At 41.3% G+C, this 16,369-nt stretch overlaps 2 protein-coding genes across 7 annotated transcripts in view; one reads left to right on the forward strand and one right to left on the reverse strand.

The window, feature by feature from the left end:
• The window catches only part of LOC108939314 (inactive dipeptidyl peptidase 10), a 37,641-nt gene extending 35,216 nt beyond the window's left edge, over positions 1-2,425 (reverse strand). For both annotated transcript variants that reach the window (XM_018760546.2, XM_018760544.2), the window contains exon 1: positions 2,185-2,425. In XM_018760546.2, the coding sequence (XP_018616062.2) occupies positions 2,185-2,223 (39 nt within the window). In that variant the 5' untranslated portion in view covers positions 2,224-2,425. The remainder of the gene's footprint in view (positions 1-2,184) is intronic.
• Positions 2,040-16,343, forward strand: racgap1 (Rac GTPase activating protein 1). 5 transcript variants are annotated; one of them, XM_018760549.1, is made up of 17 exons: positions 2,040-2,059; positions 6,239-6,326; positions 6,423-6,625; positions 7,452-7,594; positions 7,738-7,807; positions 7,959-8,012; positions 8,119-8,196; positions 8,310-8,427; positions 8,817-8,950; positions 9,264-9,428; positions 14,354-14,449; positions 14,564-14,762; positions 14,868-14,973; positions 15,076-15,208; positions 15,291-15,420; positions 15,725-15,833; positions 16,193-16,343. In XM_018760549.1, the coding sequence occupies exons 2-17, from the start codon at positions 6,242-6,244 to the stop codon at positions 16,266-16,268; spliced, it is 1,899 nt and encodes a 632-aa protein (XP_018616065.1). In that variant the 5' UTR covers positions 2,040-2,059; positions 6,239-6,241; the 3' UTR covers positions 16,269-16,343. The 5 variants fall into 5 exon arrangements, with proteins under 5 accessions (XP_018616065.1, XP_018616066.1, XP_018616067.1 ...); XM_018760550.1 differs by lacking the exon at positions 2,040-2,059 and adding an exon at positions 3,050-3,089; XM_018760551.1 differs by lacking the exon at positions 2,040-2,059 and adding an exon at positions 4,547-4,574.
• Positions 16,344-16,369: the final 26 nt, after the last annotated feature.

A 16,369-nucleotide genomic window follows, 5' to 3' on the forward strand; every position in this document is an offset into this window, starting at 1 on the left:
CATTTATTTGACACATTTTTCCAATGTGATTTAAGATGTTAAACTTTGGAACTGTTTACCCAGTTATTCAGCAGAGAATTTTCAGTGTACAAATTCAGTACTTTGATGAAGGGTATTATAGCAGGAGTCAGATTTGAACCAGGCACCTTCAGGTTGTCAGGCAACAGCGCTAGCTGCAACACCACCTGCTGTAGCATATAACCCTGGGCCATAGGTAATATGAATTCAAACAGTGAAGGTGTGAATATTAAAATTTCAGGCAAAATGTCAGTTGCGTAATAATACACATAAATTCATTGCAGCTTTTATTGTTTCCTGTTGTTTACAGGCATCCTGCATCGTTAAATGTCAAGACATGTACGAGGTAGGTCTTGCTCCTAGAATAAGACTAAATTAAAATTAATGCAAGCTTTACTGAAAACTTTATTGCATCATTTGTTGTTAATTAAATCTCCATACGTAAAAGCAAGCTTCGGTGACTGAGACATGGGAAATGCAATGTCGAAAATTGCTTTCTAAGATTGTTCTCTTTTTATTTACAAAATTAAAAATACTAGTTAAATATTGTGCCATTCATATTATAACCAGTGTTATTTTTCTTTTTTCTATCCTCAGCCAAATAATCTGGAGGAAAAAAAAAGCTAAAATTTTTGATTTTTGTTTTCTTGTCTATTACTGATGATTGTGTGAAAGAGAATAACCTAAAGAGGCCATTAGAGTCCATGACATGCGAAAAATGCTCAGACATCCTATCAGCTAAAACAAGAGTGGCAAGAAGCTCAGATTCAATACATGTGGCAATTGATAGCATGAGGAAAAACACAAAAGGCATTTCGACTAGAAAGGAGCCAAGATTCAATATATGGTGTGTAGTGCTGCGCAAATGTGTGTGATTTACATTATTCCAAGGCCTCCCATTACACACTTTCTACAGATTGAGCTCTATTGGACTGCAGTCTCATCTAAATCTAACTTCTTATGAGTGGGCGCCAATGGCTACTACTGGGGGAGGGGAACTTTAAATATTTATGAAATCATTTATCAAAATTAAGTGACTCACTCTGTTCTTTGGCGATTGGAGGGAAAAAAGAGCAACGCCGATTTCAGTTAAATGCGTTACTTTTAAAATCCTCATGCGTAATAAGCAAACGGTGATGAGCAGAACATGTTTGATATGACATGTTTAAATATTTTTCTTTAGGGAAAAGCGATCAGTTCGCGGTTCTCCTCCTGAGTTCACTTGGCAGCACTGCGGATGGTGGATGGGAGCATCACCCGCGAACGGAGGAACGTGCGGTCATTAGCGGCGCTTTGATCCGCGCTAATGAACCATAAATCAGAAGAAGCGCCGTTCTCGCCGTCTCGCGGGAGCAGTGGAGCGAAGCCCCGAAACGGCTCACCTCGCATTATTATGTAACGCGGCGTGTACGAGTTTGGTCCAAAGTGACACGCAGCAGCGATCCTGTGGCAGCGGTGTCGAACAGCCGAGAGCCGACACGAATATTCACTATGGTAAATATAGTAAATGTAACACTGTAGCCTATGTGACGGCGCTGTGTTTCAGCTTCCAAGACAATGCTGGAGACAATTGAATTGCCAAATTGCACTTTTCTCTGCAGCAGCGCGCTTCGTCGAGCTCTGACACCTCAACTTCAAACAATAGTGAGTGGAAGTGACAGTCTGGGCACCACTGCAGTGCTCGGTCAAAAATGTGAGAGTAGACCGGGATCGCAAAGTATGAATGGGAGTGCGCGCGCATCGGCCACCAACAAATAATACACCGCAAAAAACACGCACCGCGGGAGGGTGGAATTACGAACAGCACAACGCGCTGCCTATGCCAGATGGAAAGTGGATCATTCAATAAGACTGTCTACTTCTCCTTTGAAAAGGATCGACGCGGACCCGCAGCACACAGAGTCGCTCACTAAATCATGCAGCGCGCGCGCGCGCACACACACACACACGCACGCGCTCCTCTCCAAGGCGACCCAGCGGACGGACGCGTGCACGGTCGGCACCTGTCTTTTAGGTGGTGACCAGTGCGGCAAAGAAGAAGGTGGGCTTCGATCGAGCCTCCGCCACTTGGTTCTCTCCCCCCCCCGTGTCAGCCGCACAAACGCAAAGGCGAGCAGCAAGGCAAGAGCGCCCGCTGCTCAGTCGCATGCATGTGGGACAATTTACCAGCTCTGTGGTCATGTTCTGCTGCGTGGTGGCGATCATCTCTCTGGCTTTTTAAATTTTGCGCTTTTTCCCTTCTTCTCTTGCTCCGATCCAACACTTTATACTCCTAATTTTCGAGAGCAAAACCCTTCCTTGGATGTGTTTCTCGGGCTCGGGGCACTTCTGGCTCTCAGAAGCTTTGTGTTCCTTCAGTTGCTGCCCAGCAAAACGCGCATCACTCGACTAACGATACTTGTATACCTCCCCCCCCAACCCCCATTCTCTCTCACCCCAGCGCGCGCGCCCACTCTCTCTCTCGCCCTAAACACACACACAGACACACACAGACATTCCTCCTTACACATCCTTGCTCTGTGGTGCACATGCCTGCTATACTGGATAAACTGGGCACATCATCCATGATTCCATCCAGAAAGGCGGTATTAACTTTCACTAAACACTGAAATAACAATAAGAAAAGTTACCATCCTCATTTTCCCAACATCCCTACTTATCATTGTCATTTTTGCACAGTCTGTCAGTAAACTGCTCAGTTGGGAGCTGACAGCTGATGATGGGAGGTCCCTTGGCCTCCATAGGTCTCCTGATTTAGCAACATATTGTCCCAAAGAAGAGGGTTTGATCCAAGCAGAATACACTCTACGTTTTCCCTTCAGCTGCAGCTCATCTGGCTAACTCATGAACTAGACTGTATCGCTAGCATATATCATATAAGAATCTATAATATATGCATATATACTCATTTCATATGTAATATCTTGAGAATCCACCCCTTTCTCACAACATGCTCTACACAGCTTCTGTTCCAGACCATGGTGATACCCTACCTGGACTACTACAGCTCCCTCCTGTCTAGTTGTCTTGTCTCCACCATGAAGTCATGAAGCCAGCTGATCCAGAGTTCTGTAAGAGTTCTGTTTGAGCTACCAGAACATTCTTGTGTATCAATGGCCATTCAATGGCATACACCCACTGTGGCCGTTCCACCCTTTTTCTCTAAGGGTCCTTGTAGGCATGTTATTCTGTCTCCATGTTCAGGTTGCAAGAGACACACAGAGCCATTCGTTCGTTCATTTGTTGGTTTGTTGTGGCTATCTCCCATCCTTTTTCTCAACATTCCCCAAGGATTCACTTGTACTGCATGTTGAGATATCCAGTCACTGTGTAAACTCAGAAGTTTTTTTGTGTTATGACCTGGATGTCTGAACATTTTCTGAACAATCATGTCCCAACATTTTCGGCATGGTGTCAGTAACATACAGAATCCCGTTTTACACACCTGTAGAGCTGATTTCTTCTTCTGTGATAAGAAGTATATGAGAAGATTATATACTGAGAATGAGTTAAACATAGTCCTTCCTTTAAATCTACATATTTTACAGAACATCATGCTACAACAACACACATACAGCTGGTAGTGTAGTGGTTAGCGGTGCTGCCTTTGGACCCAAGGGTTGCAGATTTGAATCTTACCTCTGGCTGTAGTAGCCTTGACTAAGGTACTTACTCTAAATTGCTCCAGTAAAGTTATCCAGCTGCATAAATGGGTGAATAATTATTAATAGATTAACACTTTAAGTCGCTTTAGAGAAAGTGTCAGCTAAATTAATAAATGTGTGCGTTGACTGAGGAGCAGAGGCTGAAAATCTAATTACTATCCCAGTGATTTATGGAAATAGTTGAGGTCACATGTACATTTATTCATTTAACAGACGATTTTCTCCAAAGCGACATACATCTCACAGAAAATACGTGTGCATTACATCAGCAGAAAGAGAGACTTAGATGCAAATGCGTGATTCTAAAGTTTACTTTCAACCATATGAACCAATGTACAGTATGTCACACAAATAGCTGCATGAAGGGTTATGCACTATTAATGTAAACAGTAATGCGATGCTTAAAAGGAAGTCAGAGAAATCTGGAGATGGTACAGTATAAGTACAGTATAACCTCATTGAGATCTGCTGGAGAATAATACACCAGCTTGACTAGTCATAAAAGTCATGCTGGAAAGAAAACAGAGCCAGACCTTAATGCTGCTTTTATGGAGCTCACACAGGACAATTTTAATTGATTTAATTAAATCTGAATGTAACGAAAATGTAAAGAACTCAATTCTCCATTAGAATCTGTGTTCAAGACATCAACAAGCTTTATTATACATTACAAAAATACATACATACATACACACCATCTGAACCGCTTGTCCCATACAGGGTTGCGGGAGCTGGAGCCTAACCCGGCAACACAGGGCGCAAGGCTGGAGAGGGAGGGGGACACACCCGGGATGGGACACCAGTCCATCACAAGGCACTCCAAGTAGGACTCGAACCCTAGACCCACTAGAGAGCAAGACTTGGGCCAACCTGCTACACCACCACAGCCTGGTACCATTATAAAAATAGATTTTTCTTATTCATTATACTGATATTTTGAATTATTATGCTTTTTGGAGTGTATTACTTTTATATTATACATACATTATATTTTGTAAAATAATCATGTGGTACAATAATGAATATTCTGGATTTCACTAAACAAGTAATCAAGGTTAGGTTTAAACTACATACGTCGTTAAAGTGCAAATGGTTAGAATTATTTTGTTTTAGCATCCCATACTAAGGATACAGCTTTTAAACTTTGGACATATGTAAGTTCTGTGAGTAAATACAACATATTTTACGTATCCAAAGCTGTAACATAATCAGTTGCCTAGTTTACGTCCACTGTCTTCTTCCGTGTGGTAGTGATCTGCCTCGAGCCTCTTAAGAAAATCTTTGCTTAGCCCCGCCTCCACGTACACTGCGTGTTGACGTAGACGGTACGAGTTTCTTGTAATTGGCTGCCGGGTAAATTTGAACTGTAACTAAACTGTTGGGTGTGAAGCAAGAGGACGGACGAGTGTGTGGTTCATAGAACAGCATTCGAAATAATTATACTTCTCTGTTTAAAACGTAGTCGAAACATCTGTGTTTGGCTGAAACTCTAATGCGGTAAGTTTCGGAGGTTCACTTTTAACTTATATTTACACGAGTAATGGCCCTTTTTTAAATTAATCACGTTATGCTGTGTGGGCTGCGTAACGACGACGACGACGTTCTCGGTCGGTTTGGCTGTAAAAGAACGAGTCAACATTTGATTTGGTGTTTTTACTCTCTGACTCTGAGGTAGATTTCTGCTATTTTTCCATTCCTGGCTGAATGACTTAGCTAGCGTACTACTACGACGTAAGTAAGTAATTAGGAGGAGGGTAAGTCACGGTGGCTCGGTCGTCGTGCGTCATCATGGTCATGCTACCTAACTGAACGGTGAACCTGTTGAACAGCTGGTAAGACTTAGTAAGAGACGTAACTGATCTCCAGGAGCTTCTACATCCTGCGCGTGTGTATCACACACTGTGTGTGACTGTATCATACATACAGTGTATGTTTGTCAGTCACGGCCTGTGGCTGTGCCGAGTGGAAAAATTCAGTTGTCGTCATCATCATGAAACTCAAGATGTTTCTGTATGCATTTTTACTATTTACTTCACTTAATATTGACAGGTAATTTACATTCTAGGTGAGTGGTTCAGGTTCTTTGCTGCAGGTTGTTGATTTGAATCTCACACTTGCTCCAGTCACAGTGCTCCTGGATGAAGTACGTTGTATGTGATTTTGTGTATCTTATTTAATTTTAAAAAAAATGGTGGTAGGTTATCGGGATTTATCTGTCCTGTGTTTTATGCACCTACTTGAATGATGAACATCAGTGCATCAAATGGAAGGTAACAAACTAGGTTTACTTAACAATCACACATGTGTGCAGCCATATCTCTTAATATATAATTTGAAATTGTATTTTGGCTGAGATGTATTTTGCTTTGGACAAAAGTGTCTGCTAAATGAATAAATGTAAGTACTTGAATTGATACAGTACAGACACCCTACTAGTACTACATGGCAGAATCTTCATAGTTTACCTTTCAGAGGTGTATCTGAGAAAGGTGACAGATAAACAAAACCTGGCTTGATCAGAAAGCTGTAACTAACACCCAGCTGTGTGGTTTCAGGTTATGGACACCGCTGTGCTGACCTTGCACAGCCTCTTTGAGAACCTCAGGGCCCATGTGGAGATCCTAAATGAAGGCATTGAGCCTCGTAAGTCCTGTTATTGTAGCCTTAGAGACACTGTCTTCTGTAAATGGTATTGATGCATTAATGCTGTTCTGTTTTCTGTACACCTACCTATTTCAGAGTTCATCCAGATAGCTTTGAATTTTGAAGAGTGCCGCCGCAAGTGGCTGAGGCTGGAGCAAGAGCTGGGCTCCTGCAAGGAGGTGCTGGCCAAGGCAGAGACCGAAAGGGGGGCCCTGGAAGTCAAACTCAAGCATGCCCGCAACCAGGTGGACGTGGAGATCCGTCGTCGGCAGAAGGCAGAGGCTGAGTGTGAGAAGCTAGTACGTACATGTCTGTACTTGCCAGCTTTGGGGATTTTGCTTATTGCCTTAGATCTTCTGATAAAAGCACATTATGATATGGAATTTGCTGAAGGTGTCTGCAGTTGTAGTGTTTAGTGCTGAATTTCACTAATAGGCAGATATATAGACAGATATGATTCTCAAAGTACAGTCAATTAGTCCAATACACCAGTTAACCAGTATACATTATACAGTTAGCTGTATATAGAATTGGTAGAGTATGCTTTTTAGTAAATAGTGTACTGCAAGTTTATGGAGTAGATTAATCAAGAGAGAAGTGGCTCTGAAAGATGTTTTGAGACCTTTCTTGATTGTAGAGAGGGACATAGCATTTACGAGTGAGAAAGATCATTCCAACACATGGGTGATGGGAGCCAGAAATGAGAGACTGGGCTTTTGAGTTCGGGCCTCTTGTGCATGGAACCACCTAGCAGCTAAAGGTGGAGGAGCATAGCATAGTCTGGCTGGGGTGTGGTGAGTGATCAGGTCCTGTAGGTATCAGGGTGGTGATTCATTGATAGTCTTGTAGCCTGCAACCAGAGTGATGTTGCAGGGAACTACAGGCAATGGAGAGAGATGAGGGGAGATGCATGTGGAAAACACTGTAAATTTGATTAACATTATAAGCTGCTATAGACAGAGACCAGATTTTTAAAAATGGTTAGTAATAAGTGGCAGCTTTCAGGATGACTTTGTTAGTGTTTCCAGAAATTGTCAATATAGCTGTTGGTACACTGCAGCCTTTTTCCCCCCACACCTAAGAAAGGGAAAACTGTCAGGTTCACTATGGCTGTGTGTGCTGCAGGATCGTCAGATTCAGCTGATCAGGGAGCTGTTGGTCACAGAGGGTTCCAGCAACAGCATCCAGCTCAATGAAGAACAGCGTTCAGCTCTTGCCTTCCTCAATGCCCGTTCACAGGCGACTCCCAACCCCAATACCAGCCGGAGGCAAGTGTTGAAATCGACTGATTTTAAGTACACACACAAGTAGCCCCAATTTAAATCTGACTGTTCTGGAGGTGGTCATTGAAATGTTTGTAGAGCTGAAAAGTGAAGTTCTTTAATATAATTTTACTTCTCTTCTGTGGCAGATTAACGACCATTGATGAGTCTGCTTCCATTCTGTCAGATATCAGCTATGACAAGACAGATGACTCTCTGGTAAACATAGCTTCTTTTTTTTTTTTTTTTTTTTTTTTAAATTTGATAAAGTGAAACACTTTTTAGAATAAAAAAGGAATGTTTGCATTTTACAAGGCATTTCTAGATTTTCTGCAAGCATTGCATGTTTATGTTGCTTGAATTGGTAAAGGACTGGGACTCATCCCTTGTGAGGACAGTTCGACTGAAGAAGCGAGAGAAGAGGGTAAGTGAATTTTTTTTTTTTTTTTTTTGGATCCTGTAAAATCATGTTGAATGCATTGATAAGTTGTCAGAATAACTGATGGTGTGTCCATATTTTCTAACCCTAGCGCTCCTCCCGAAATCATGTTGATGGCCCTCCTTGTGCTGCAAAAAAGTCTCGCTCCACTGGCCGTACTTCAGAGAAGGTATTATATATATTTTTTTGTTCAATAACATGGTAATGTTCTAAAGTGATGGTGGCAGTGAGGTTATGTCAGTGTATTCCATGTTTTTTTTTTATTTTGCTCCCCTTCTCCAGGGGAATGAATCTATTGTGGCAAAGACAACATTGACAGTACCTGCTGATGGTGGGCCAATTGAGGCAGTTTCCACAATTGAGGCAGTTCCCTATTGGACTCGTAGTAGGAGGAGGACTGGTGAGCAGTTTAATGGTTCACTGACTGACTCAAGGTTTTACCATGAAGTAGTAAATTCATGGTAAAAGTAATGACACTGTGCCACCTCTCATGTACTGGTATAGCCTATAACAAAGTATATATGTGACTGGTAAGCACAATAGCAATATTTATCCTTTGGGAAATATATGTAATTTAATCTCCCCCCCCCCCCCCCCCCCCTCTTTAGACAACATTTCAAAATGTAACTATTTTAAAAGCTGACACTTTTGGGAAGACTTAGTTCTTTTGGGGTAATCCATTGAACACCAAATTTTAGTTTCTTTCCTGCAGTGAGACTAATTATAACACATGAATATTTTTTTTTCTTCTTTCATATTTTGTCATTTTCTACATTCTTGTTCATTTAGCCCTTCAGGAGTGGGATGCTCAGTCTGAAAATGTCTTTAAGCCACCTACCAACCCTAATGTGGAGCCATCCAGTGAACCTATGACTCCTCACGGCAATGGGGGGGTCCGCATGCATGAGTTCATTTCCAAAACGGTACATTTCATGTTTTGTTCTTAGTTCATGACTAGAATTATGAACAAGCTAATTGTCAAAAGGTTGCATGGTCTGGGTTTGCAAATATTGATGTCTTGGAGGGACATAGTTCTTTTGAACAGAACTAAAATATCCTGCCATGTTAAATGTATCCATGTAAGGAATTTAAATAATTGCAGAGCTCAGCGTTACTATAGACATTTATGTAACCTATTGTCTTTCAAATAAGAACTCTAAATTAGAAACACCAGTGGTGTCTTGTACCATTGATTCCTTAATTTAAAAAAATTGGCTGCTTCATCTGTTTTTGTAGGTCATCAAGCCTGAAACCTGTGTGCCCTGTGGTAAGAGAATAAAGTTTGGAAAGCTGTCATTCAAGTGCCGAGACTGCAGAGTGGTGACTCATCCTGAGTGCCGTGAGCGATGCCCACTGCCATGCATCCCGACTATGGTTGGCACCCCAGTTAAGATGGGAGAGGTGAGAAACTCTGTGTTGAGAATAGTTTTTCTCAAGTACTGTAATTTGTTTTTGCCTCATCCTGTTTTGAATGCCTTGGAGTATGTCAATGTCTTGAGGAGCCTGTTTACTTACCAGTGTAGTGTTTCTTCCTGGTAGCATAGCAGACTTTTTGCTAAGGGGCTTGAAACAGTGATTGGTGATTACAGTAGTCAGTATTATGTTTTCATTCAGTAATCCCTATGTTATCAGAACAATAGCACAATAATACATTCCCTTTTCAGGGATGAATTTTAAGTCAGAGAATAAAGTTACATTTTCATATTAAGGAATGTATAGTGTTAAATGTTGTGCCTGTAGACAACATGGTCTTCCATTAATTTAATATTGAATCTGTGGTGTCAGTGCAGGAGTCCCATGGGACTGTTGTGCTGCAGTCTTTGCACCAGTCTTTCCAGTAGCAAGGAATTGAGTGTAATGGCCTCACAATAGGGGAACATGGGTGCACACCAAGCTTGTGGAGACATCCAAAGTATTTGCATACTTACAGGGAGTGTGTAGAAAGATTTACTAAATTCCTCCAATGTTGGGCAAAAGAACAAGCTTGCGGTAAAGTCTTGAACATCTTACCTTTATTATCCATGTGGTCTACCCACAGTAGGAAGTAGTTGGAGTCTCTCAGGTGTGATTGGCTGGCTTGTCCCTATTTCATGGGAAGAACTATCACACAGCCTCAAAATGAGTTCTGCAACAAGTCAGGCATCCTGGATGATGCACCTCATGTTTTCATACACTCATGGACCTTTTTGCTCTGTAGGATAGGACACAAGTCTTTCTTACCTGGCCCTTGACAGCTGTGAGTGGTCAGCAACATCTGACAGGGCATTCTCCTGGGTTCCAAAGCACTGGTGCAGTTGAATTCCCTTATGGATGCTCTGTCTTGTGCCTGCAGGCAGTGAAAGGGTTCGGTCTCAGATCTTTGTTGCCAGCACATGTGAATGAATAGCTTTCATATTTTGGTATCCAAGTACATTAGAGCCCAAGTAATCTGGCCTTACATTTTATTTTGCCTAAGGTTTTCTTTTTATGCCGCTTTAGCTTTTATTTTTAAAAACATTGAAATGATGTCTCCCTGGGGTGGAAAGTAAACTTTTATTTCTGAGCCTATCTAACAGTCCCTTTCCAAATACAGCTTCTACTACATATGGTTCCATATTATCCAGTTTCCTTTGCTATCTAACTGAAGCTACTGTAGTAATACATAGTGTCATATAAAAGATGCTTTGCCATCAGCAGAGGTAAAATGGGAGTATGCATTGGTCTCTGTCTAGATTTCATGTGGACTCTGTCCAGCCTGCTTCTTTGGAGTATGTCTGACAGACATTAAGCAATAGTTGAGGGCTTCCACTCAATTTAGTCCAGTCTCATGATATATTGTATCTATGCCAGTTTTGCCTTTAATATCCCATTTAATCTCTCTACCTTGCCAGCTAATTCTGGTTTGTGAGTAGTAGTCTGGCTTTGTGTAATCTGCAAGGCTTTGCACAGTTCCTCATTGATCTTTGAGGCAAACTGAGTTCCACTGTCACTGTTAATAGTATGGATAATGCCAAAATGCTGAATGAAATCTGAGCAAAATTTTTACAAGTCTGTGCTTATTAATGGAAACACTCGAATACTGACTCAGTATCGAGACTAGACAAGGCAGAAGGAAGGTACTGAACTTCTAGAAATAAGGAAAACAAGGCAGATTACTGGTGTATACTAAGTAGAATATGCAAAGCAAGCAGGGTTTAAAAAAGTCTTATACTGAGCAACCGATGTCAGATGCGAACAGGGACACATCTCTGGAGAAACTTGTGATGTCAGATGTGAACTGCAGTTGGAGGGGTATGGCATATGCATCCCTGGTTTTGGGTCCATGACAACACTGCTGACCATTATAGATGTAAGCAAACAAATATTGGCTGTGTGGGTGAACTGGAACAGAAAAGAAGGCACTGCACAGAGCAAAGAAAGAACCCTATTCTCCATCGGGGGAACTGATGAATTGCTCAGGGTTTGGAATTACAGGGCAGGATGTAATCACATGCATTTGTTTATTTCAGATCTTGAGAGATTCAAGTATACTAATTTCTCTCAGCCTTTCTGAGTGGTAATATTGGTGTATTACAGGGACTGACAGTGGGAACTATAATTCTTTGCTCTGTTGAAAGTGGGTTATTCCTTCAATTGCTTACCTATGCAATACATGGTGAAGGGAGGGTTGAATATACAAGAGAAGCCAACTTTATATATCCACCTCGCAAGAGCAAGTGAACCACAAAATCAAACAGCTCTGGCATGCTTACATTAAAATCACTCTGCTTGATCATTATCTTCTTGAGAGAGAAAGACAAAGGGACAGAGCCTCATTAACATTTTCAGAGGGAATGTCTGGATACACTCCATCAGTTGAGCAATATATAGAGGCTTTGAAAGCACAATAGGTTTCTGCCCAATAAATTCTCAGGGGCAGTATGGCTGTGCAGAAAAGTGTTCCGTAGTTAAGGGACCTGTGGAAAAGGTCACAGTTTTGGCAACAAAGTTTATGACTTTGCTTTGGGTTCCTATGCATTTATTTTTCCAGTGTCCTTGCTGTTCATGGTAGTGACATATCAGTCATTCCCCCTTCCTCTCACTGATGCCTGAAATGATTAACTCTAAACCATTTGCAAGGTTATGTCTTCCAAACCTTTAATTTGCTACCCAGGTGTTTTCTTTAAGGCTGTGGAACTCTGGGTAAAGTGATTTGCTAAAAATGACTGATAGACCAGTGTCCTGTTTAGAGTGTACAGCCCCTTGGCCATGTCTGAATACTTCTGGGATGGGCTCCAGATCACCACAACCCTGGTCAGGGCAAGTGGTTATTGAAATTGGTATAGATATGTTACAAATACAGCCACCAGTGCCACTTCTATACCCCCAGTTGCCCTTTTCATAAACGAATGCTACCAAATGTTGTCCCCACGAGTGGAAAGACAGGAAACAGTCTCTCAAGCTTTAAGCAGCAATTCCAGTTGCCTGTCTGCTCAAACTGATTTATTCCATTTTGCCTCAATCTTTATTCTGTCCCTCTTGTGACAGTGTGGTTTTCAGAATTAAAATATATTTGTCACCTGCTATGTGTAATCCTTAAACACCCATAAGAAAGGTCTAAATGTTAATAGAAATGTCTTAACATTATCCTGTGGTGGCTCAGCTGTTCTTTTACTGCCACGAAGTCAGTGGCTGTCCAAGGGCAATGAACATCTATCAAGTCGATCTTTTCCTTGTATAGGCACAAGTTGCCCTGGTGTGGCTATAGTGGTGGTTGTTCCTTTAGCTTTTGGTTGCCCCTGTTTTTGTCTGTGTGAATCTGTGTGGCAAGTGAAACTGGTACATCCTCTGCTTCTAGAGCACAACACTCAGGCAGAAAAGAGGGTTGAGGATACACTGCTTCATCCACTATGATAAATGTCAGCAACAGTAAAGAGGAATAAATGACTTGGTTGAACATAATGTGGTTCTTCAGAATTTAGCAGTTTGGATTTAGCCAATTCATTTTTACCTTAGGTAGCATAGTGGTTAGATCTGCTGCCTTGCCTTTGGATCTGAAGCTTGCGGGTATAGATCGCACCTACTACTGTAGTGCCCTTGAGCAAGGTACTTCTGCTGAAATAATGTGAAAGTTATCCAGATGAATAAATGGGTAAATCACTGTAAGTTGCTTTGGAGTGAAGTGTCAGCTAAATTAATAAATATAAATTTAGTTGTTAGACTAAACTGTTTACCAATCTTGCCTTTTACAGTTAATCACTTTTTAACGTCTCAGGTTTTAGTTCAAGACCCTGTATCATGCCATTCACCACCCGCTTTTCTACTCCACACTTCATACTAAATTCCCACATTTCTATATTTATAACCCACCTGATATTTCCTAATTGGATACCAATTTTGAGTTACTATGTTAACCTGTTGTAGCATTGCTTCAGAGATCTCTTAACTCCTTTTTATTACCCCAAATAAAGTAGCATCCCATACACTTAGATCAGAATGCCCTTTTTAACAAGCTTATGCTATCCTTCCACCAGACTTCACATATGACAACATTCTGCCTTCTTAAATTTTAATTTCACACTTCCATCAACATACTCAGAACATTTGCAGTGACATACTTAAACAACCTAGGGCTTTTTTTTAAAAAAAAAAAAAAAAAAAAAGAAAAAAGAAAAAAAGCATTACAGCACAAAAACGGGCATTAATGAAGCCTTAACTAGAACCATTCTTCGATGTAGTATTTTTAACAGGCATTAATGCAGCAGACCAGAACTTTGTGCAGCAGCTTAAACAAAGTGCTCTGCAAGCCATTCTCAGTTTATGATCAGCGAAACAGTTGACTGCGTGGGGGAGTTAGGTGTCCTCCACATGAGCAGGGCAAAAAGCAGAAGGGCTGTGGAGAATCTGTAAAACAAGGTTCTCTTACATTTTATTACGTTTGTGGCATCACTAAAGTGCCACCCGCTTTCTCCTAACCAGAGCAAGGGCCTACCTTTCTCTGCAGTGATCTGGATCGCAGGACCAAAAAAATTGCAAAACTTGTGAAGACAGCAAAGCATAGGTTTCATCCAAGGCTTTATCTGAGAAATTGTACTGGTAAGGGCTACAGCAGTTCTGAGATACTCACACGGAGGACTTGTTCAAACTGTCATAAATAGGGATTTAAGCAAGTTATCTTAGCATAGTAAATGCCAGACTTTGATCAGAAATACTGATTTCTATGTTAATTTCAGATACCACAGAGGCATTCTAATAGTAAAAATACTGATTCTTCAGATGCCCTGTTACCCTCACCAGATCACCAAAAAAGGCTCGACTGTTAATGCCAGACTGCCTAAGGAATGTCACTTTGAATAATTTGTGTCCAGGGCACCTTGGCTGACTATGTTCCAGCTGTGTCACCCATGATTCCCTCTTTGGTGGTCCACTGTGTCAATGAGATTGAACAGAGAGGGCTGCATGAGGTGAGTGACTCCTTGCATTTAGTGGTTAATACAAGGTCGTCTTACAATCAGTATATTTTTATTATTTAATAGCATAATTCTTTTTGTATTTGATCATTATTCCCCCCTTTGCAGACTGGCCTTTATAGGGTCTCAGGTGTAGACCGTACTGTGAAGGAACTGAAGGAAAAATTCTTGCGTGGGAAAACCGTTCCACTGCTCAGCAAAGTAGATGATATCCATGCGATCTGTGGCCTTCTCAAAGATTTCCTAAGGAATCTTAAGGAGCCGCTGCTCACCTTCCGTCTCAACCGGGCCTTCATGGAGGCAGCGGGTGTGTATGGGTTTGAGTCTAGCTGTAGACTGTTGTTTGACAGTTGTGTGAATTTACATTTTTAACATACACAAGCTATGTCAATGAAAAATATCTTCTTTGTAGAAACTCCAGATGATGACAATAGTATTGCTTTAATGTACCAAACGATCAGCGACTTACCACAAGCGAACAGAGATACACTGGCCTTTCTGATGATCCATCTCCAGAGGTAGGCATGTTACTTCATCTTATCACTAGATAAGAATGTGGCTTTTCAGGCACAATACTTTCACTGTTCTGATGTCCTCATACCTAATTACTTCTTCTTTAGAGTTGCTCAGAGCCCAGATACCAAGATGGATATTAGCAACTTGGCACGAGTGTTTGGACCCACTATTGTTGGTCATGCAGTGCCTGAACCTGAATCCATGACAATTCTGCAGGATACTAAGCGGCAGCCAAAGGTAAGGTGGTGTCTTTTGAGCTGTGTTTCCATTACTTCTTTAAGCATTACTCATTTTGGCTGAGGGTGATGTGGTCTAACAGGTTGTTGAGCGCCTCCTGAGCTTACCAGTGGAGTACTGGCACCAGTTCATAATGGCAGATCAAGAAAATGCCCACCCTGATCACCTGATCATAGAGAATGTCAACTCGTATGCTACTCCTGATCAAAAAGGTAGGACTCTTTCTTTGTGGCAGTGCTATATGCAGCAGCCCTAACCACTTAAGTGATAAGTTGAGTGAGTTGGACGGTGGTAATGCAGGATGAAGCACTCTACTACTATTCAGTAAAGATCTGATTGTTCTCACCACTGTTGATTTTTAGTTATGAATGTCATTGTGAGAATGGGTTTATTGGCTTCATTGGTTTTGGGTAGTGGTTTGGTTTATGATTTTTTTTTTTTTTTTTTTTTTTTTTTTTATTTTTGCATGTCTGTGATTTACACACTTAACAGCTTTGCTTTTGGTTACATTTCAAGTGAGTATGTTGGGGCCACTGACCACTCCAGAACACCAGATGAGCAAAACTCCTTCCTCCAGCTCCTTGTCTCAGCGCATGAAGTCTACTCTGAGCAGAACCACTCCTAAGTAAGCAGATTAATTGCTACTCTGTTCAGCCAGCTCAAGACTTACTGGTAAACCAAAGTCAAAAAGGTCACTTTAGGTGAAATATCTTGAGGGTGCTTACCTTGTCTAATGATCATGTGCTGACTTGATGACTGAGATGGTGAGACTGACCTCTGCACTTTTTCTTGGTATATTTCATTAATATTTAACTTTTATAACTTCAAGCAATGGGTCTTAACAATTGAAACTCCTGAACCTCGAATTTTAACAAGGATTTCATATGTATTTAAAGCATATTCTGAAGTTTTAAGGTTTAGTCTCCTTAGTCTGTGATGCAGGAAAAGCAGCATGTTGATCTTGGGGTTTTGGTCAATTTACAGATTTGGAAGCAAGAGTAAGTCCTCTGCCAGCATCAGCCGCCAGGGGAATTTCTTTGCTTCTCCACTCCTGAAGTAGCAAGACTCAAATGGACGAACAATATTCCTTTCACTTTAAACAGGGAACTGCTGCAATAGCATGTAATATTTTATACTCTGCGTTTTTATCCTTGTTTCACT

The sequence above is a fragment of the Scleropages formosus genome, chromosome 19 (genome assembly GCF_900964775.1).
Source record: "Scleropages formosus chromosome 19, fSclFor1.1, whole genome shotgun sequence".
NCBI classification, from domain to species: Eukaryota; Metazoa; Chordata; class Actinopteri; order Osteoglossiformes; family Osteoglossidae; genus Scleropages; species Scleropages formosus.